The following is a 22443-nucleotide window of genomic DNA, read 5'->3' on the forward strand; positions in this document are numbered from 1 at the left end:
TCAGGCACCAAAATAACAAAACATACAACTTTTATTCAGCACGAGGCTCAACATCACACTTTCATGTGCATATTTATGGCATTATTGACCAGTTTGAGCCAAAATATGTGAAATAAGTCAGTCTGAGACGTTAAATTCAAAGAGGAATGACGGTTTAAGCAGCGAATCACAGTAGGAGCCAAAAGGCATGCAGTGGAAGTAAGTAAAGTGTTTTATTAGGTGTTTCTACAATATTTGTATGTTAGTTCGCACTTATTACTCTAAACTTTACCTGAAATAAAGTTAACACTCCTTAAATTACCCCCTAAGACAAGATGGAGTCAAAATTATTTAATAACAACAGTTAAAGTTCCCTCCAGCAAAGAAAATAATTCAAAATCACATCCAACACTCTGTGGTGTCATAGAGACACCCCAAGTACGGAGGCCCTAAGCCGCCATGTATTCACAAAAATTATTACACTGTTTACCTGTGATTTCTGAAAACCAGTACCAACAGATTTCTAAAAATCTACTGAAATCAAATGTAAAGCTATAGAGACGGAAACGCCTGGCTTTATGAAACAAAGGGTTTTCCCTGGCTCCTCAACACCTACTTCTCCTAAAGCTTCAAACTTCTGCCTATTTGATTAAAAATAAAGAGAACAAGCCCCAAAACCCAACACTCTATCCTCTTCCTTGGAATATGATGTCATCATTTAAAGCCAAAAAAAGATTCCATCCTATTCCTTTAGAAAGATGATGTCATGCTTAAAACAAATAAAGCACTCCAGAATTGCATTTAAAGATGATGTCATCCTTAAAATGGATAAAACACTCCATCATTGCCTTTAAAATCGATGTCATCCTTAAAACCAATTAAACACTCCATCATTGCCTTTAAGGATGATGTCATCCTTAAAGCGGATAAAATATTCCATCATTGCCTTTAAGGATGATGTCATCCTTTGAAAAGTATAAACCATTCCATCATTGCCTTTAAGGATGATGTCATCCTTTGAAAAGTATAAACCATTCCATCATTGCCTTTAAAAATGATGTCATCCTAAAAGCCAATTAAACACTCAACTATTGCCTTTAAAGACAATGTCATCCTTAAAGCTGATAAAACATTCCATCATTGCCTTTAAAGATGATGTCATCCTTAAAGCTGATAAAACATTCCATCATTGCCTTTAAAGATGATGTCATCCTTAAAGCTGATAAAACATTCCATCATTGCCTTTAAGGATGATGTCATCCTTTGAAAAGTATAAACCATTCCATCATTGCCTTTAAAGATGATGTCATCCTTAAAGCTGATTAAACATTCCATCATTGCCTTTAAGGATGATGTCATCCTTTGAAACTAATGAAACATGCCCTCCAGTTGTGCTTGGGCAGCGTTTGAATTGTCAGTTGGAGTCCACCGTGTAATGATGCAACAAACCCCACCCCTCTGATGCTGCAGGTTCACGCAAATGCAGCTAGATCTTTAATTTCATCCCAGTGTTTGTTGGCGACATGCTTTTGGAATTTTTATTCTAATATTTGGGCTTCACTACCATGAAGACCAGATCAGGGTGAACGTTGGTATGGCATCACTTGAGTAATAGAAAGTTGAGGATTGTAAAAGTTTTCTAACAGGCCTAAATGACAAAAAGCAAAGGTGTAACCCCGTAAAAGTAAAACCATACTATCAGTTAAACTACACTAATGTTATTCAGCACCATGGTTCTGTGAGGTCTGTGATATGAACTGACGTCTAATAAAACATCAGGATGACATCCACTTCCTACCGCAAACAGCTGAGGTTGACTGGTAAACCAAATAACATTTTAACACTGACATATTCATAATAAAGGATAATCCACTAAATCTATTGTTAATTGCAATAAAACTCCACGTTTATCTACATGACTGATGCTATGTGAAATATTAAGTAAGCTTTTGCTGCTGAGAGAATGACTATCTACCGCCCTCTAGTGGTAGAGACAGAACTATAATTCTCAACTTTTTCTCTGAGCTCGCTGATACATTTTGTTCCTGCAGGCAGCCGTTGTTTACACACAGTCTAAAAATCAACATGCAGAGACTTGCTCAGGGTCTGAGCTACACCTCAGAGAGCATTTCATCACCTTATTTATACTGAACTACAGAGCAGTGTAGCAACACAGCTGTGAGGAGAAGTGATCATAACAACTCACCAGGAAGTCTACAATGTGGAGACGTTTAGACTCTGTAACAAAAATTCAAGTTTAAGTGATTTTAAGATAATTTATTCTAAAAAATAGCAATGTGCAATACTCAACTCTACAGCAGTGATACTCAACGTGTGGCTCTGGAGCCACATGTGGCTCTAATTAAAATATAATTCCCCCAGAAAACCTTAGAAAAGAGAAACTTTGACCTCAGAAGTTAATCACATTAATCACTTTATTTCCTAGACTTATACTGAAGGCTTTAACTGTCAAACATAATTGTCCCATTTTTGCCCTTTTTAATCATTTTGTGCCACTTTTCACTCAATTAAGCTACCTTTGCCTTTAAAAACCAGTTTTCCCCCTACTTTTTTTTTCATTTTTGCCCCTTTTCATCATTTTGTCTACTTCTTTTGCCCATTTAAGCTACTTTTTGCAATTAAGTACCCCAGTTAGTCCCATTTTTTTTCCCATTTTTGCCCCTTTTCACCATTTTTCACCTTATTTTGCCCATTTAAGCTACCCTTTGCCATTAAAAACCACTTTTCCCCCTACTTTTTATAATTTTTTGCCCTTTTTCACATTTTTTGTTGCCACTTTTCACCATTTTTCACTTCTTTTTGCCCATTTAAGCTACCTTTTGCCATTAAATACCACTCGTTTCCTATTTTTCTGCCCTATTTTGCCACTCTTGACTGCTTTTTACCCTTTTCAGTCACTTTTCTCTGATTTTTTTCATGTTTTTTGCCACTTTTTGACCATTTTTGCCCCCTGTAACTTATTCTTATTGCTACATCAAGCCATTTTTGTCACTTTTCACCACTTAGATTGTGGCTCTTGCGAAGGTATTTTTCAACAATTTGGCTCTTTGGTTGAGCAGAGCTGAGTAATGCATGTCTGGAGTAAAAGCAACACAGCATTTCATCAGCAGAACATCAGACAAACAGTCAAACATGGTGGTGGCAGTGTGATGTCAGGACCAGGACCTGGATCACTTGCTGTGATTGATGGAACCATGAATTCTGCTGTCTACCAGAAAACCCTGAAGAAGAATGTCTGACCACTCAAGCTCACTTGGGTTATGGAGCAGGACAGTGGTCCCAAACACGCTAGCTAAAGTGGTGAAAAGCTGATAAAAAGTGGCAAGTCCAGCTTTGAGGACGTCCTCTTCAGAAGCAGAGGACGGAATGTTCATGAAGCTGGGGATGGATCATGAAGGTTCTGGAGTGGTCTAGTCCAAGTCTGGACTTAAATCTGACCTCAAACAGACCTTTCATGCTGGAAAACCCTCCATTATGGCTGAATTAAAGCAACTCTACAAAGAAGAGTGGGACAACATTCCTCCACAGTGATGTGAAAGACTCATTAACAGTTATCACAAACGCTTGATTCAGTTGTTGCTGCCAGTGGAAGAACCAGTTATTAGGTTTAGGGGAATATTACATCACACTAAAAACTGCATACAGAAAAAGTTCATAAACTTTGTATTTGATTAGATAAAGTAAAAAAAAAGAGACAGTAGCACTTAAGTGTGAGAAATATGCATAAAATAAGAAACCAGGAAGGGGTGGGTATAGTTGGAAACAGTGATGTCACCACCCTATTTTTGAAAATAAATGGTTTTTAACCAGGAACTTTCCTGCTGTCAGGCGACAGTGCCAACCACTGCACTGCCATGCATCGCTGATATTAACCAATGCAAAGTTAAATAAGCTGAATGTTGATTTTCTTACCAAGCTGCAGGGAAAGAAGCAGATTAAACAGGATATTTTGTGGTCTTTGACTCTGCAGCATCAATCAGGACACGTCTGTTAAAAACACTGTGGACCTTTATTGACAGCAGCATGTATACTTTCTGTAAATATCTGGGATTACTGTGAACATTTGCTGAAGCAGATTAAAAAAAAACACGTCTAGGAGTGAGTGCCTAGCATTCATAAAATCATTACACTAAAAACAACGTATAAAAAGGTTCATAAACAAAGGCCTTTGCATTTGATTAGATAAAGTAAAAAAGAGGGAGACAGTATAGAGAATCCTTCATTTAGCAGGCACTTAAAGGAGCACTGGTGACCAGCAGTCACTCTTTTCACCTCTTTGTGTTAGCGACTTTAGCGCTCACTGATTGGACTGTGAAACAGAGCATCAGAAACGTACCTTCTTATTATAAACAGTTAAACCAGACAGGACCTTCATCATAAATAAACAGGCTCCTGAACGTCGACTACACCACATGACAGAGACAGAGGGAGATGCTTTAAGTGGAGTTAGTGCATGGCTTCTACATTATGTACACACCAAGGTTGTCAAGAGTTTTAAACTCCAGTATGATTCGAATAAATGATAGATACCTTTATGATACCACAACAGCAAAAATGCAACTCTGAAGCGCCAAATAAAGGGTCGCTTTTTTGTTTCAAATGACTAAATCTGCAGACAAACTCGTGCACGATATTTGAAAATTAAACATCATTTCTAATGTTTTTATTGACAAAATCCAAACAGAATCAGCCTTTATATACATGCTAATGCCAGAAGATTTATGTATAAACTATTTATTATATCCATCCATCCATTTTCTTACCGCTTATTCCATTCCGGGTCGCAGGGGGGCTGGAGCCTATCCCAGCTGTCATTGGGCGAGAGATGGGGTACACCCTGGACTGGTCGCCAGTCAATCATAGGGCTGACATATAGAGACAGACAACCAGGCATGCTCACATTCACACCTACGGGCAATTTAGAGTTACCAATTAACCTAATGAGAATGTTTTTTTGGTGGTGGGAGGAAGCCGGAGTACCCGGAGAGAACCCACGCGTGCACGGGGTGAAAATGCAAACTCCGCACAGAAAGGCCCTGACCGGGAAGCGAACCAGCAACAGCGCAACAGCACTAACTCCTGCGCCGCCGTGCCACCTATTTATTATAATGGCGCCATATTTGGGCAACTCTAAAAAAACAAAATAAAGAGGATCTGTATATTAATGAGAAAAAAAAAAAATTTAAGTTGAAAAAATTGTAAATTTATGAGAAAAAACCCTCAGTTTTTGTCCTAAATTGATGTGAACCAAATCTTTGAATTTTAGAGATTCCAAAGTCAAAACAGCTGGAAGGAAATCCAACCAGATGAAAATGTTCTCCTCACACCAGTCCTGCTGTTGAGATCCTGATCAAATCAATCAGAATATTGGGACTGATCAGTTAGGAAATATTTGTGATTTAAGCCCAGAACCATCACATCATTATCTGGATTCAGAGAAGTTGTTTCTGTGAACTGGGTCTATCCAGCCACTGTTTAAAATTAGTTTTTTTCTAAATGCATGACTCTAAAAACTTCACATTTTTGAGTTTTATAATGTTTAAATTTATGACTTTTAATTCTGTGTTTGGTGTTATAAATATATACGACTTTTTATTGCAAAAATGTAGATTTTTCACTTCAAAATGAACATATCCTCTTTATTTTTAATCCTAAAGTGGCTCTAATGCACCGACATATTTTATTTTATGTTTCTCATCATGACTTTAAAGAAATATCTGCACATATAATTTTGACAACTTCAGAGCAAACAGGACCCCGCAAGAGATCTCTAACGCCCCCTTGAGGGTAACCTGACCCCAGTTTGGAAACCACTTCACAAACCATTTCTCTCCTGAATCCACAAAAACACGGGCAACGTTTCCATGTTTTTGTGCGACATATGCAATGTTTAAATAAAACGGTTTCAGCTTAAACCTTTTGTGCACAGGTAACACTTGTTTTCTTAAAGTCTTTACTTATCTTTGACTTTATATCAGGACAAAAACTCTGGTTTTCTCGTGGCAATGAGGTACTTTTCTAAAGTCTAAAGAAAACTTTTAAATTGGCTCAATCTAGAGGAAAAATCAGAGCTGTTACCACAAGATAAGGACAATAATGAGGCAAAATCTCAGGAAAACAAGCAAACTAGACTCCTAATGATGGTAAAACAAAGTAAAATAAAATGTAGAGATGCTAAAGCTTTAACTTTGCTATAATTTCAGTAAAAATCAGCCTTTACTGATGCCTACTGGTCTTCATGGGGACAAAAATAGTAGTTTCAGGCACCCAGTGATGGCTGATTTCTAAACTCACAAATTGCCCTTGAATCTGCTCTCTGTCGTCTAAATTGCACACAAACATTTGTGTGTCCAAATACCGAAGTTTATGGAGGATTCGTCCCTTTCCTATGTAGGTTAAGAGGCTCAAAGTGACAGTAAATATACATTTAAGGCAAAAATTGCAGGCAAACCCTTGCACGCTGTCTAAACTGCACAAAAGCACCAGCATAGTTTCAGTACCGAGATGTAGCCAATGTTATTGTGCAATTTATGTTGGAATCTGCTGGAGTTTTTCTGCAATTTTAAATCATTAAAAACAAGAAGTTGCTCATACTTCTTCTGTTGCTGTGGATAAAAACTTCTGCAGGAGTTTGCCTGCAGCTTTTGATGGATTTATTCCTCTCCTAAAGATGGATGATGTACTAGTTTAAATGTTTTGACGCATTTCACCACTATCAATCATTAAAATAACAGATTAACAGAGCTTGCATTGTTTTGAAGCATGTGGTATCAAAAAGCATCAAAGTAAGGAACACACTGACAACCTCAGTGACCGTCTGGCGCTCTGCAGCGCTCAGACCGAGACGGGAACTGTGATTGGACCTCTGAAGAAATGACGCTGCAGGTTTACCACAGTGATAGGCTGCTTCCCTGCGCCATGATAAAGTAAAATGGCGGGAGTTTCTGACCCGCTTGTGCCCTGTGATTAGCACCGAAACGTTAATAAAAGAACACACTCGACAGCGTCTATTTAACAAACTCCTTGGCTATAAACGTGATTCTGTTAAATGTTCCTGAAGTTTTTCTTCATGAATTTTTCCCACGAGGTTCCTCACCAGAGTAACAGACGATAAACCTTCATGCAAAACCCCAAATCCACCGTGGTTTTAACACGCTGGAGCACAGAGATAGGCTAATAACAGACTGAGGATAGAGGTTGTCAAAATGTTTAAAAGGGTGGGAACAGAAAATCAGAATCTTAACCCTCTTCACCACAAGTACAGTGCCTGCAACACCGCAGCACCAATCCAGCTGTTACGCTTCATTTTCCCCTCACTAGTGGAGAAGACCTTCAGATGCATGGAGTCCACTCGAGGCAGAGACTAACCCCACCTGGAGGGAAAGATCCACCATTCTCTGGGCAGTGAACCGCGGCTTTTTGATACCATTTACTTTAAACTGGCACAATCCCTCTAACTGTGATCATAAATAAAAAAAGAACTCCATCTATTTCTTAAGACAGGTGCCCAACAGAGGACAGAATCCATGAAAAAATAGAGGCAAACTCCTGAAAATGCCTCACTGGCACAAATACAACAGGTAGCTTCTATGCAGTGATGTTTTTGAGCTCTTTAAACTCTGTTAAGGAGTCTGCCTGCTATTTTTACTCACTAAAACAATAATACATTTTTGGGTGTCTAGGACTTCTATTTTATTGCCGTGGCACCAAAATGATATTTTCTTATTGTAGCATCATTGCACCCATATTGTGGTGGATTCTGGTGAATATTTCATACTGAAATTTGCTAACTGTGCCTTTATATTTCCTCTGTATATGTTGTATTATGCCTGCTGTTTGTCTAAAACTTTCTTTGGTAAAAAATAAAAAATCCTGGCATTGTAAAAACAGAAATGCATGTCGTGATGGGGTTTAATGGTTCATGGTTCAGTTTGTACCTCGGTTTTGGGGTCCCAGGTTTGGTTCATGGGTAAAAAAGGAACATAAAAGTCTCAATTTAAGGGCCTAATTCCCTCATCTATTACTTTTAAGCTGACAGTCGTGTAGCGACTGGGTCATGTCTGACTTTAACTGGGCAAAAAATGCAGTCAAACTTCTACAGAATGTCTAAATTGCACTTTGTGCCCTTCAGTATGGAAATGCTGCAAATGTTTTGAGCAGTTAAGACACCGCAGGAGTTTGCCTTGATGGATTCACCTTTCTTATGAACTGTAGTTCTGTTTCAAAGCTTCGATACTTTCCAGCGATTGTACCGTTTAAAAATATGGTATCTAAAAAAATCAAACATTCTGACAACCTTAGATTTAACTTCTAAAATCAAAACTTTTCCTGACTTTGCCCACTGACGTTAAGGAAACGTGGATCTAACCCCCTAGAATCAGTCCAGTCTGGCCTAGCGTGAGTGGAGGGGTAGAGGCACTGAGGTTGTGAGGCTCCATGGATCAGAGATGTCTCTGGGACAGTACGGCGAGCAGGCAGGGTCACAGTGAAACCACAGACGGGCTCTGGGAGGGCGTGGGGAGAGGTGGTCCATGCTGCGGTTAAGGCAAATGTAAACTCCGCTCTGCTAACGAGACGCCGTCTACACAAACACGAGTCTGTTTCCTCTGATTTAAAGAAGTCTCATCCACAACGCCGCTGTTTGAAATGCATAAAAAAGAGTTTTTATTTCTCCTCGACCCTCCTCCCTGAAATGTGAGAGAATAATCCAGCATCCTGTCTTTATTTGGGGGGGAGGGGTTTGGTCAAAGTCCCCCTCAGTGTGGTCTGATGGCGGTCTCAGACTTTGCTGTCTGAAGGCAGCTCCCCCAGCGCGTTGACGATGTCGGTGAAGGACGGGCGCTCCTTCAGGCTGAGTGCCCAGCAGCGACACATCAGCTTGTAGATTTTAGACGGACAGCCATCAGGAGGGGGGAGCTTCAGCTTCCCCGCCTGCAGAGCTGGAGGAGCAAAAACAGGAACACGTGAGAAGCTTGTGGATAAATGGTTGACATGGAAAACAATCAGGATTTCTCTGGAGACAGTAATATCACTGCGACATGTACAAGGACACAAAGGCGGAAAGCATCATTCAGACAGAAGAAATCACAGTGAAACCATCACTATAACAGACACCATAGCTCCACCTGATCACTGTGTTCACACACCTACTCACCCTGACTCCACCCAGACATCAGGAGGCACTAAAACACCTCTAAAAACATCCTGAAGATGTTTCTTCTTATTGAGCATAAAAGCCTCATACTGACCTTCCAGCACTTCGTCATCGTTCATTTTGGCGTGTGGCATTTCCCCGTGACTGAACACCTCCCACATCAGCACACCGAAGGCCCACACGTCAGACTTTGTGGAGAAATCATCCTCGAACATGGACTCTGAAGGGAGCCAGCGCAGAGGGATCCACGCCTGTCTGTAGTGATAGTACTCGCTGGGTTCATGAGAAACAGAGGAGGCAGAACATCAGCGCTAGGACCAGAGACACGTCTGAGATTTAAACATTAATGACAGATTAACCTGGAGGATTATTCTGTAAAGTCAGACCTGTTGTAGACATCCTTGCTGAGGCTGAGCGCCGACACTTTGACGCGTCTCTGACTGCTGATCAGGCAGTTTCTGGCGGCGAGGTCTTTGTGGACGAAGCGATGATTGGACAGGTGCTCCATCCCATGAGCCACCTGGGCACAGATGGAAACCTGCAGAGACGAGAGGAATACAACACAAACTCTGTCAAGGTCAAGGTTAAGGGAAGGTCTTTAAAATAGCTGCAGAAATGAGTGGGGTGGCTGCATCAGGTAGCGAGGAAAGACGGCGATAAAGGCCCTCTTTCTACTTCTACATCTACCAGCAGTTCAGGGAATGACATGAGTCTGTGCTGCACGGATACAATGGTTTTCAAAGAGACAGGAAGTGTTTAGAAATGACCTTATAACTCTACTCACTGACCAGTATCCTGAATATGGTCATTAAATTCATATCTCCTAAGTCCATGAGTCACATCTGAGACCAGTTCTTCTAGTCACATCTGAGACTAGTTCTTCTAGTCACATCTGAGACCAGTTCTTCTAGTGCAGTGGTTCTGAAATGGTGTAGCAAAGCACACTAGTGTCCCTTAATGGAAGTCTATGTGCCGTGAGAATTTGTACAATATGTTATTACTACAACTTCATGGCAAATACTGTAACCAGGCCTGCTCACAGATCGGGCTGGACCCCTGAAAAACCCCAGAAAATGGGACCTCCCCAGTTGGGAGTTATTGATGATATCAGTGTATATATGACAACTGTAACATTATTTAAAAGTCTACTTTGTATCGATTTAAATATGGCGTGCTTTGGGATTTTGGCTTAACCTTCTGTGTGCCATGGGAGAAAAAAGTTTGAAAACCACTGCTCCAGTGGACTCTGGCACAATGTATGTGACCCTTGTGTCCACAATGAAACCAGACTTTGTGGTCTGGTCTTTGGATCCGGGCTGGGTCCCTAAAGAGGAACCACCCTCAGGTAGAGAAGGACACCTTGCACAAAAGCATCCTCCACCAGTCATAAGCAGCTTAAGCTTTTTACCATTTCTATCTTTTATTTTCTGCATAAATGACGTTCTGCAGGATGCACTGAGCTGTCAATCACCCATCACTCACTTTGGTCTTGGTGCTGATTGGCTGAGATTTGACCTTGTCATCTTTGCTTTTAGAAATCCTCAGGAACTGCTTGAGGTCTCCCTGGTTAACAAAAAGAAGAGGATTAAATCAGGTAAAAACCAGCCTTCAGGTTGTAACGGTGCATGTGTTTGTGTGTCTAATCACCAGGTCATAGTACTCCAGGATCATGTAGTGAGGCTCCGACTCCTTGCACAGACCCAGCAGGCGGACCACGTTGGGGTGGCTGAGCTTGGCGAACATTTCGGCCTCACGGCGAAAGTCAAGCTGCAGCTGCTCGTCTCTGGTCTGCAGACTCTTCACCAGAACCACCGTCTCGTCCTCGCTCTCCTCCAAACCTTTAGCTTTACACAGCAGTACCTCGCCGAACTCACCTTTACCTGAACACGCCCACAGCACAGAGCAGACGTCAGATTCTGATTCTTTCATGGTCTAGCATCTTTATTTATGTAAAAGCCTTTTAATCATTTAAATCAGAGAAAAAAGACGACATGAACTGATGAATAAAAAAAATAAAAAAATAAAAAAAAAACTTCAAATAGAGCAGTGGTTCCTAACCTCTGGGTCCCCTACTCATATCTAAGAAAAGCCAAACCCTCCCCAGGATCCACATAGAAACATTTAACACCCATTATAACTGTTTCATTGACAAAATCCCAAAATAAAAGCCTACATACACTACATATGTGTAAACTATTATGACAGCATATTAGGCCCACTTCAAAAATAAAAAGATTAAGAGCATGTGTTATTTTTTGAGGGAAAAAAATCAAAATGTTCAAATTTAAAAAGCCAGATATTTTAAGAGAACAAACGTGTATTTTTCAGCTTTAGAAGTCACAAATTTATGTGAACCAAAACTAAGAATTTCTGACATTATAAAGTTGAAAAATTGATGATTGCATGGAAGAAATTCAGACCAGATGAACCGTTTTCCTCCTTAAGTCCTGCAGCTGAGAGCCTAATCCAACGATAATTCCTGCTGAGATGGATCCATAAGAAACTTATGGCAATTTCAGTCGAGAATCATCACAGTATCACTCTCACCTGGACTTAGAAGTTTCTGTAAGCATGCAGTTAACCAACCATGGTTTTTAGTTTGGTTCCTCATACATTTATGACATAAAATGTCAGAAATAAAATCTGGACATTTTTGCATTTATAATGCCAAAATTATAAATTTTTTAACTAAAAATCTGGTTTCCAATAAATATGGAGCCTTATCATCTAAAAAGGTGAGTTTTTCTCAAATATTTCAATTTTTTCCCCAATTTATACTCTAATCTTTAGGTTTGCCCTGATGAGCCGTTGTCATCATGATTAGAAAACTAAATCTATGCACGTCTAAAAATGTCGACGTCAGAGGAGACAGGGCCCCCTGAGATATTTGGTGCACCCCTTAGGGGTGCCCGAGGTTGGGAACCAGTGAAATAGAGGAGCGTACCCAGAGTGGTGATGGTCTGCAGGTTAGCTCGAGGAAAGTGCAGCTTGTCGTTGTTGACGTGGCTGTGGCGTTTCTCCGTCGTGGCCGTGATGCCCATGTTGGTGAGAGCGACCTCCTCCTGGATCTCTGCCGTGGTGTGTCCGTTTTGTTGAACAGCTCCTCCTAGAAACACAACAAACACCACACGGGATCTCAGGTTAAAGCAGAGATACTCAATGTGTGGCTCTTTTATGTCTAAACTTGAAATATTATTCCTACAGGAAACCTTAAAAAAAGAAACTTTGTCCTCAGAAAATATCCATTGTTAGTCACATTTTTGTTTCCCACGCTTATCCAGTTTTAGTTTAGTTTAATTCATTTATTTATCAAGGGCCAGTGTGCAATGACATTGATCATTCATACAAAGTAAATGAATACATGGTTGCACCAGATTAGTGCACCACATTAGTCCTGCATTTTACTATCTGCAGTTTTTTTCTCCATTTTTGCCACTTTTCACCCATTTAACCTGCCTTCTATCATTAAATGCCACTTTTTCCCCAAATGTTTGCCACTCTTTACTGCCTTCTGCCCATTTCAGTCACTTTCGACAAATTTTTTTCCCCACAGTTTGATCATTTCATGATTTATGCCCCTTGTAACTCATTTTTTGTCACCTGTCACCCAAATTTTGCCACTCTCTGCACTTTATTGCCACTTTTTCTCACCCAGTATTTGGCATTTTATGCCCATTTTGCCCCTTTTTGCTGCTTTTGGACCATTTTTTCCCCCTTTAACTTATTTTATTTTCACTTTTCACCACTTAGATTGTGGCTCTTCCAAAGGTATTTTTCAACAATTTGGCTCTTTGGTTGAGCAGGGTTGAGTAAAACTGAGTTAAAGGAAAACAAATAATCCTTCATTATTTATACATATATATATACATATATACATATACATATATATATATGTATATGTATATATATATATATATGTATATATATGTGTGTATATATATATATATATATATATATATATATATATATATATATATATATATATATGGTTTCATATATATATTATATATATATTCCTAGACTTTATAAAAAAGACCTGTATTGTGTGCTTAAAGACTAAAATACATTTTTTAAAAAGGGACAAAATATCCTTAGATTTAGTTTTTGACAGCAACCTACTTTCTATGTTACACCTGGGGCACAAATTTGCAACCAGAAGTCACTCAGACCTCCTAGTGTCTTCTATCCAGATGAAGGGAGACCAGAGTCTAGAACTGAGCTAAGGGGCTAGCTGAGCCCCTTTAACATTTAAAAATCCTCATGCTGTCACAAACATGCTTATAATTGAGACTGTGATGTACTAACAACAGAGTAAACCTTGCCTCCCAGCAGAGGGAATCCTGATTCCAGAGGAGAAGGAGTCCTCTGATCTGAATCAATATAGTACCATATCACTCTTAACTGTAGAGGGAAAAGTTTTCTTTAGTGTGGGGTGAGTAATTATGAGCCGTTCATGAACGAGTCTGTTCTACTAAACGGCTCTTTAATGTTAGCCACTGTAGCTAGCTCCTGTTTGAGTGCCAGTTTCCTTTCCTCCACTCTCTGTCCTTATTTAAACCACATTTAAAAAGCCAAACTGGTACTAAATGAAGAGGCACCAGCTCTACTGAGCTGAGTCAAATGATCTGGATCTCTAAAAAGAGACTGGACAGATATCAGCTGAGGAAACATGGGTACGATCAGAGTTTAATGAGCTAAACCAGGACAGAACTGGACTGAACCAGACTGGATCGCTTTGTGGAAATGGACATGGCTTCAGACGGAGACTTTTGCTGCCCCTTCTCTGAGTTTTTTCAACTTTTTCCCTAAATATTTCCCTTCTTTCTTGACATCATAGTAGTCTAAGAATTAAGAATGTTTTTATTTTTGCACTTTGAACACCTAGCATAGTCATAAATAGCTCAACCATGGCCTTTCAGTCAAGTTTCTCCATGCAGAAATCCCTTCTTGCCCCTGAGCAGGAGATTTCTGCTGCTGTGTGACATCATCTGCAAAGAACCTATAGATCCAATTTTATTTTTCATGTTTTTACACTTTTGATCCTGTTGATTTGTAAAAATAATACAGGTTGCATTGTTTTAAAGACATGTGGTTTCAGAAAGTATGTAGTTAGAATACAGAGGAATGCAGCACCTCAAGTATGTGAACCTGCAGCCTTGTCAGTGTTAAATGTAGTACCAAATAAAGACACAAGATGGCAGCAGATGTCTTTAAACTCTTGAAACATGGTTGGAGGATCAGGAAGTTCAGGGAATATTGAAACCTGACACATCGTCCTGCACAAAGGGGTTAAGACAGTACATGTGTACTTGAACTGGTCAAATTTTCAAACAGGCTCCATAATTTGGCTTTAATACATGCAAGAGTGGAAAAAAGGTAAATGTTAATCGTTCTAAAACACTCGTACCGTTGAGACACTCCATCTCGGGCTCCTCTCCGTCCTGGCCCTTCTGCTGGCGTTTGGCGTTGCGTCTCTTCTTGCAGTAGAACATGAGTCCCAGAACCACGATGATGTACGCCACGGCGGCCCCCACAGACAGGCCAATGGTTTGGATCATCTTGTAAGGAGCCTTGTCCTCCTCATCGCCGTAGTTGTGGTTTGGTTTGTCTGTTGGGTAACAAGCAGCAATTATGGTCTGAGCGGGACATCCTGAGAAGAGCAGGCATTCTTACATCTCTGGTGCTCTCTGGATTCTTCTGATGTCTGGGTTAAATCTGCTGGCCAGGCTTTTGTTTGGGGTTTTTTCTCTGTTGGGGTTTCTTTGACATCTATTTGAGTTCTTAAGGCTTTGTTTTTCTGGTTTATTCTGCAGTTTATAAAAGCACTTCATAAACCCTTGTTCTAAAATAACAATAAGACATTTTATTATCATCTTAATGAACAAATCTTGCATAAAACCTTTTACTGTTTCACATTTTAGGGCCCTAGCACCAACCACAGTGTGAGGACCCTGTTAAAATTGTTGGCGTTTCTTTTTAGTCTGATTTCAGCAGAAACAAATTGCTAATTTTAAGAAGAAGAAGAAGAAGACAAACTTTATTAATCCCTGAAGGGTAGTTCCCAGTTTACACACATTACACACACATAGTCTGACAGGCACAAACAGGATCCCCATGGACATGCACTCATGGAGAGATGTCAGAGTGATGGCCTTGCAGCTGTCGTTGAAGCGCTTTTGTAGGCGCAATGCCTTGCTCAAGGGCACTGCAACAGGAAGTGAACTGGCACCTCTCCAGGCCAAAGTCCAGTTATGGTCTGACCACGACTTGACCTGGCGACCCTCCAATCCCGAGCCCAAGTCCTTACAGACTGAGCTACTGCAGCCCCCACATCTCTGCCTGATGCCCTGGGGGCTTAATATGCACAAAAACTCACCAAACCTTCCACAGAATTGTCCCAAAGTGGAAATTTGCATATGATGGTGGTTTTGTGCAGTTCCATTTCTGAGGGGCCCCACAGGGACCCCAAACATCAGTCACATCAATGGAAAGGTTTCACATTTTTTCAGACTCTCAGGGATTTAATCTGACTGACTCCAGAATTTTTGGGGTTATTCTAGACAAGATAAAGATCCAAATTTATCCACAACTTGCCAAAGACTGGGGCTGTTGTTGGGGCCCAAAGCAAATCTAGTCCATAGAAGATAAACTGCTATTTTGGGGGTGTCTAGAAAATATGGGCTATTGTCCCAGAGTGGAAATGCATCTATATAGACATATACTAGGACTGAACGATTTGCAAAAATAATCTAATTGCAATTTTTCCTGCAATATTACGATTGGGATTTAATTTTGAAATCTTTTTATTGAACTTTTTAACTTTTACAATAACATGTATCACAACAGAAATCAGTTATATCAAGCACAAATACATATAAAAAAAACTCATAACCAAAATCCACCTACGGGGACAAAAAAAAAAAAAAAGAAAAAGAAAAAAAAATTTGCGGGGGCAACACCCCAGACACTCTAGGATTTGGAGGCCGAAGTTCAGGGACATCAGACCAAATGCCTAATGCTTTGCTGCAAAATTTTGTTCAAAGTAAGTGAGGAAAGGCTTCCAAACTTTAAGAAATACCCGCGTTGAGCCCCTGGTGGAGTATCTAAGCTTCTCAAGTTTGAGATGAGACATCACACTCTCCACCCACTTCCTGTGCAATGGTGATTTGGTAGATTTCCAGTTTATCAAGACTAAACGACGAGCTAATAATGACAGATAGGCCAAGGCATTGCATTGTGCACCTGTAAGTGCAAGTCCTCCTGGTACCACTCCAAATAATGCAATGACTGGGTCTGGATGTTTCTCATTATTACAGACAGTAGAGAATGTTTCAAAGATGGCTGACCAAAATGAAACCAGACTTGGGCAGCTCCAGAAAGAATGGTAAAGTGTGGCTTCATCCTGATGGCATCCTCAAAAAAACATAAGCAAGAAATCACTCTATATTATAACAAGAACAATATTAGGTAAGTTAAACTAGGGCTAAATTTAGAAAACAATATTTTACTGCAATTTTGGCTCATATAGCAAATTTGATATTCATTGCTTTATTGAAGGGGATGATCATTTCTCATATTATTCACATTCTGATGAAGAAAAATAAATGCATGAGCATGAAAAGTAAGATTTTCGTAAAAAAAAATTAAAGGGATACTTGAAGGTTTGAAGGCTTTTTGCCCATTTTGCCTCTTGCCTATTGCCACTTTTATCCCATTTTTGCCCTTTTTCACCATTTTTCTCCCCACTTTCACCCATTTAAGCTACCTTATGCCATTAAATACCACTTCTTTCCATTTTTTTGGTCCATTTTTGCCACTCTGGATTGCATTTTGCCCATTTTAGTCACTTTTTACTCATGTTTTTGCCACAGTTTTGCCACTTTTGGACCATTTTATGCCAACTGTAACTCATTTTTTGCCCATTTTCACCCATTTTTGTTGCTTTTGGAGCATTTGCCACGTTTAACTTGTTGTTATTGCTACTTCAAGCTGTTTTTGTCACGTTTCACCACTTAGATTGTGGCTCTTGCGAAGGTATTTTTCAACATTTTGGCTCTTTGGTTGAGCAGGATTGAGTAACACTGATATAAAGCATTAAAAAAGAAAAAAAAGATTGTATCAAACTGATATTTTGACACCTTTCTGGTTAAGGAAATATTGCACTGTCTGCGATTTGAAAATTGCAGCATGCCATATTGCGATTTAATCTAATTTGCAATTAATTGCCCAGCCCTAATATAGATACATATATTTTAGTGGTTTCATGCAAGTCCTTTAGAAAAATGGTCCCCCAGAGCCCTGAAGTCCGTCAGGGGACTGGGTAAGAGTTACATACATGAAAAAAGATAGAACACATACGTATCATGACTAGACGGGACAACAGTCTCTTAGGACTATGCTCTAAAATGCACAGGAAACACACTCTGAACAATTTTTGGTCAAATTTTTGCATTTTGAATCCTAAAAAACTTGTCAGAAGGATTTTGTCTGCTTGACTCCAGAAATGCTTCCCTTATTCTAGATAAGATGAAGATCAAAAATCCTGAGTTTGTGCCAAAGGGTGAGGCTGTGATTAGGGTCTAAAGCAAATCAAGGCCAAAGCAAAAAAAAAAAAAAAATCGCCAATATAGGAGCCTAAACATACCTAATATTTCAATTAAAAGTTCCAGATTATTGTCCAGTGAAAATTTCTACATTTTAACGTTACATTTTTGATTTTGTGCAAAGTGCCCCCTTGAAATGTCCCCATTATTCCTGGGACTATTCCTGCACTCAAAATGGAGTGGTAAGGGTAAATGGCTTGGGTTTTCATTATTCATTTTATTTTGCGTGTACACAAAAGAAAGGTTTGCAAAAATAAGAACTGTCTGAGCAAAAACCAGATCACTCTGAATCTCCAACAGTTAACTGTGTAAAAATCTGCCAGTTTTGTTAATGCAGAGTTAAAGTCATGGACAGGATGTTGATTTTCTAAGCCTGCAGAATTTCATCCATTAAAAAAATAAATCTCCAGATTTTGTTGAAGTTTTTTTGCTGCATTTTAGTAAAAATGCCGAACATTTGAAAATTTGGGCCAGCTGAATAGCTGCAGCTTTTCATTGTTGTAAGACTGATTAAATTGGACATTTTTGCAGATTTTGTTATTTTGTGAATAAAAGGCTAGGGTTTTAAAGATACATAAGAGAAGCTACATGAAGGCATCGCTTTGGGAGTTTTTAAAAACATTTTTTCATGTCTTACACTTAATATTTCATCATTTAAACATGATAATAAGGTACAATTAAAATAAATCTTAAGCCCTGCATAAAGAAAACAGCAATCCTTGTCTGGATAAGAGTTTAAAATGACAGTTAAAGGTGGAATTTCGCAGCTTTCTGCTGCTCTGTAATTGAAAAGCTCAGCTTTTAAACTGAACATTTTGTAATATAAGCCATTCACAGACATCACTTTGGGATTTGAGATTGTGAGAAGGATTTTTCCCAAATGTGGAAGTGTTGCTCCCAATAATTGATCAATAAAACACAAAAATAATGTATATGAAGGAATCCTGAGACATGCAGACAACAGCAGACTCTCACCTGGATATGAGATTAAGCTTAGCTGAATTAAATAATAAAACACTATAGACAGAGAAAATACAGTTCCTTCAGTCTTTAAACCTTTTATTTAATCTGCCCTCTTCACGCTGTCTCTAATGGTTTTGGCGCCACCGCCACGCTGACCTGACGTGCTCGGACAAACATCTTAACTCAATTGTCTCCATGTTTAAACTAATCCGTGCCGCCGTCCTCCTGCTTTGTGAGAAAGCGAGCAGATACAGGACACGGCTTCATGTGTGTCAGCTTCGCTCTGAACACAGATCCTCGGAGAGAGAAACCTTATTAAAGCTCACGTCTGCCTGATCTCATCACCGCGCTGACAGGCGTGGCGTCAGAGATGTTATTAACCTGTCGAGGCGATGACAGGTGGAAGCTGAGGCTTTAATGAAGGCCTTCATCCTTCACTCCTAGCACCGTCTGATAAAGATGCAGGCGTGGATCTGACGTCTGCACGTTAAACTCACCGACCACGAAGAGCTTGGCCACGCGGTCTCTGATGCTGCAGCTGTTTCCGGCCACGCATGTGTACCTGCCCGTGTCATCTGTGGTGACGTCTCTGATCACCAACGAGCCGTTCGGCATCTTCTGGATCCTGAAGGAGAGAGAGAGGACAGAGGGGCAAAAATCACCACTAATGAACCCAAAACAAGAAAACAGGAGGCGGGAAAGAAGAGCTCTGTCTGACCAGGGTCATTTTTGTGTTTCTGAAATAAACTCTTCCATCTTTTTCCCCTGTTGGTCACATAAATGTCCTCTCTTTGTTTCTTCTTTTCCTGATAAGTTTGATCAGTGAGTGTCACTGATGGTATTTACTTTGCTAGGCAAGACCAGCGTTACTCAACCCTGCTTAACTAAAGAGCCAAACTGTTGAAAAAAACCTTTGCAAGAGCCACAATCTAAGTGGTGAAGGGTGGCAAAAATAGCTTGAAGTAACAAAAAAATAAGTTAAAGCAGTCAAGAGTGGCAAAATAGGGCAAAAAATAGGAAACAGGTGGTATATAATGGCAAAAGGTAGCTTGACTGGGAGAAAAGTGATGAAAAATGGGGAAAAGGGGCAAAAATGGTCCAAGACTGGCAAAAATGTGGCAAAAAAAAAAATGAGAAAGTGACAAATACAGGCAAAAATCAAGAGTGGCAAAATAGGGCAGAAAAATAAGAAACAGGTGGTATTTAATGGCAAAAGGTAGTTTACATGAGCAAAAAGTGGTGAAAAAATGGTGAAAGGGGCAAAAATGAGATAAAAGTGGCTATAAGAAGTTGCAAAAATGGGCAAAAATTAGGAAACAAGTGGTATTTAATGAGAAAAGGTAGTGTAAATGGGCAAAATATAGTGAAAAATATGGACCAAGAGTGGCAAAACTAAGAAAAAAAAGTCAAAAAGAAGTGGCAAAAATGGGCAAAAAATGTGAAAAAAGGGGTATTTTATGGTAAAAGGTAACTTAAATGGGTGAAAAGTGGTAAAAAAAATGGCGAAAAAGGGCAAAAATGGGATAAAAGTGGCTAAAACAAGTTGCAAAAAATGGGCAAAAATGAGGAAACAAGTAGTATTTATTGAGAAAAGGTAGCTTAAATGGGCAAAAAGAAGTAAAGAAATGGTGAAAAAGGGCAAAAATATGGAAAAGAAGTCAAAAAGAAGTGGCAAAAATGGGAAAAAATGGGAAAAAGGGGTACTTTATGGTACAAGGTAGCTTAAATGGGTGAAAAAGTGGCAAAAAAGTGAAAAAGGGCAAAAATGGGGGAAAAGTGGCAAAAAGAAGTGACAAGTTGGCAAAAGGTAAGAAAAATAGTTTTTATTAGCAAAGGTAGCTTAATTGGGTGAAAAGTGGCACAAAATGGCAAAAAAGGGCAAAAATGGGACAATTATGTTTGACAATTAAAGCCTTCTGTATAAGTCTGGGAAACAAACTGATTAATGTGAATAACTTCCGAGGTCAAATTTTCCCTTTTCTAAGGTTTTCTAGGGGAATAATAATTCAAATTAAGACATAAAAGAGCCACAAATAATAACCAAAGAGCCACACGATGACTATCACTGGTCTAAGCATTTCAAATAATTTAGTTTGGTAAAGGCTGCAGAAATTTGTCTCTGCAGAAGTAATACAGTTTTCCCCTGTCTCATTTTAAAGCAGACAAATATCTGCCAAGCAATATCAGTATTTGTACTACTGAGCAGTTTAATGTTAATGTTTAGTGGCCTCATTTAATCTGAGAACGTCCTCTAACACAAGATGAGATCTAAATTATCAGCCCTCCTATAAAAACACTCATTTAGAAAAAAAGAAAGAACTATAAGCTTAGAAAAGGTGATGGGACACCGTGGTAAACATGCTCCTGTCCTCTAATTAAAAAAAAATGTTTGCAGGCATCGGTTTGTGCATTTAAAAAACACTAAGGCAATCAGTTTGAAAGTGAGAAAACTTTCTTTTAAATATTTTTCCACCTATATTCAGCTGAATCTAGTGTGAAAAGCTTTGCAGATCAATGTTTTAAACATCCAAACCGGTTTTTAACGTTTTCTTGTCGTCTTTACCTCCTGCTCTTGCTGATGTCCAGCGTACGGTCTTTGACCATCCAGTGGATGTGGGGTTCGGGGTCTCCAGAGGCCTGGCAGTGCAGGACGGCGGTGTGACCCTGGTACACCGTGGTGTTCTCCGGCTCCACTTTGAAGCGGATGTAGACTGCAGACAGACACGCGTTTGTTAATATCACACTCACACCACAGCGCTTTCCTGTCACACGCTGTGGTGAGCGTGGTTACAGACCTCGGTTACGTTCCACCACCAAACCTAATTCATTACCAGCCTTTAGAGGAAAACCAAGCTCACAAATAACGCTGCTGTGTTTGAAGACAGGAATCGATTCACCACCGTTACACAATCTGTGTTCGTCTTTGATATCAGGCTGAGGGGAAAAGGCCACATCCTTTCTATTTCTGAAGATGTTTCTTTGGTTTTAATGATCAGGATCTTTGAGACATAATGTGGAAACGACACAGCTCTGAGAAATAATCTCACTATCAAATAAACTGTAGCTACATGTGTGATGCTTTCTGTGTAAACTCAGTGAGACTGGAACTTTCTTTCAGGGTTTTCACATTAGGCATCAAAGTCATCCAAACTTATCTGGCCCTATGTGGAAAAAGTCATTCTCCTCCATGTTAATGCATGAATGAACTCTGATTAACCACAGTTTTTGTAAAGCTGAGTTCAGTTTGACCATCCACACCTAGACCTGATCCCTCCCAGACCTGCTGAATCCAGAAACCCCTTAAATAGAACCTGTCTGACAAAGTGAAGAAGGCTAAAAGATCTCCAACACATCACGGTGCCATCTAAAGTAAGGCCTACAAAGACATTTCTAAAGCTTACGGACTCTAGCCAACCATGCCGAGAGCCATTACCCCATAAATGGGCAAAAAATGAGGAAACAAACAGTGTTCAATGGTAAAAGGCAGCTTAAATGTGCTAAAAATGGTGAAAAAATGGTGAAAAGGGGCAAAATTGGTCCACAAGTATCAAAAATACGGAAAAAAATGAGAGAAAAGTAACTAAAATGGGCAAAAATGAGTCAAGAGTGGCAAAATAGAGCAAAAAATTAGGAAAAATGTGTTATATAACGGCAAAAGGAAGCTTAAATGAGCAAAAAGTGGTTTAAATTTATGAAAAGGGGCAAAAATGGTACAAAAGTTGC

General features: G+C 39.6%; 1 protein-coding gene across 1 annotated transcript in view; it reads right to left on the reverse strand.

Annotated features, from left to right (window-relative positions):
• Window positions 1-4939: 4939 nt before the first annotated feature.
• Window positions 4940-22443, reverse strand: part of ptk7b (protein tyrosine kinase 7b) — a 168809-nt gene continuing 151305 nt past the window's right edge. The window contains exons 12-20 of the mRNA XM_041789441.1: window positions 21284-21431; window positions 19218-19345; window positions 14562-14762; window positions 12099-12260; window positions 10802-11034; window positions 10637-10717; window positions 9541-9692; window positions 9249-9427; window positions 4940-8939 (exon numbers count right to left, since the gene is read on the reverse strand). Coding sequence (XP_041645375.1) covers window positions 8779-8939; window positions 9249-9427; window positions 9541-9692; window positions 10637-10717; window positions 10802-11034; window positions 12099-12260; window positions 14562-14762; window positions 19218-19345; window positions 21284-21431 — 1445 coding nt within the window. The 3' untranslated portion in view covers window positions 4940-8778. The remainder of the gene's footprint in view (window positions 8940-9248; window positions 9428-9540; window positions 9693-10636; window positions 10718-10801; window positions 11035-12098; window positions 12261-14561; window positions 14763-19217; window positions 19346-21283; window positions 21432-22443) is intronic.

The sequence above is a fragment of the Cheilinus undulatus genome, linkage group 6 (genome assembly GCF_018320785.1).
Source record: "Cheilinus undulatus linkage group 6, ASM1832078v1, whole genome shotgun sequence".
Lineage (NCBI taxonomy): Eukaryota > Metazoa > Chordata > Actinopteri > Labriformes > Labridae > Cheilinus > Cheilinus undulatus.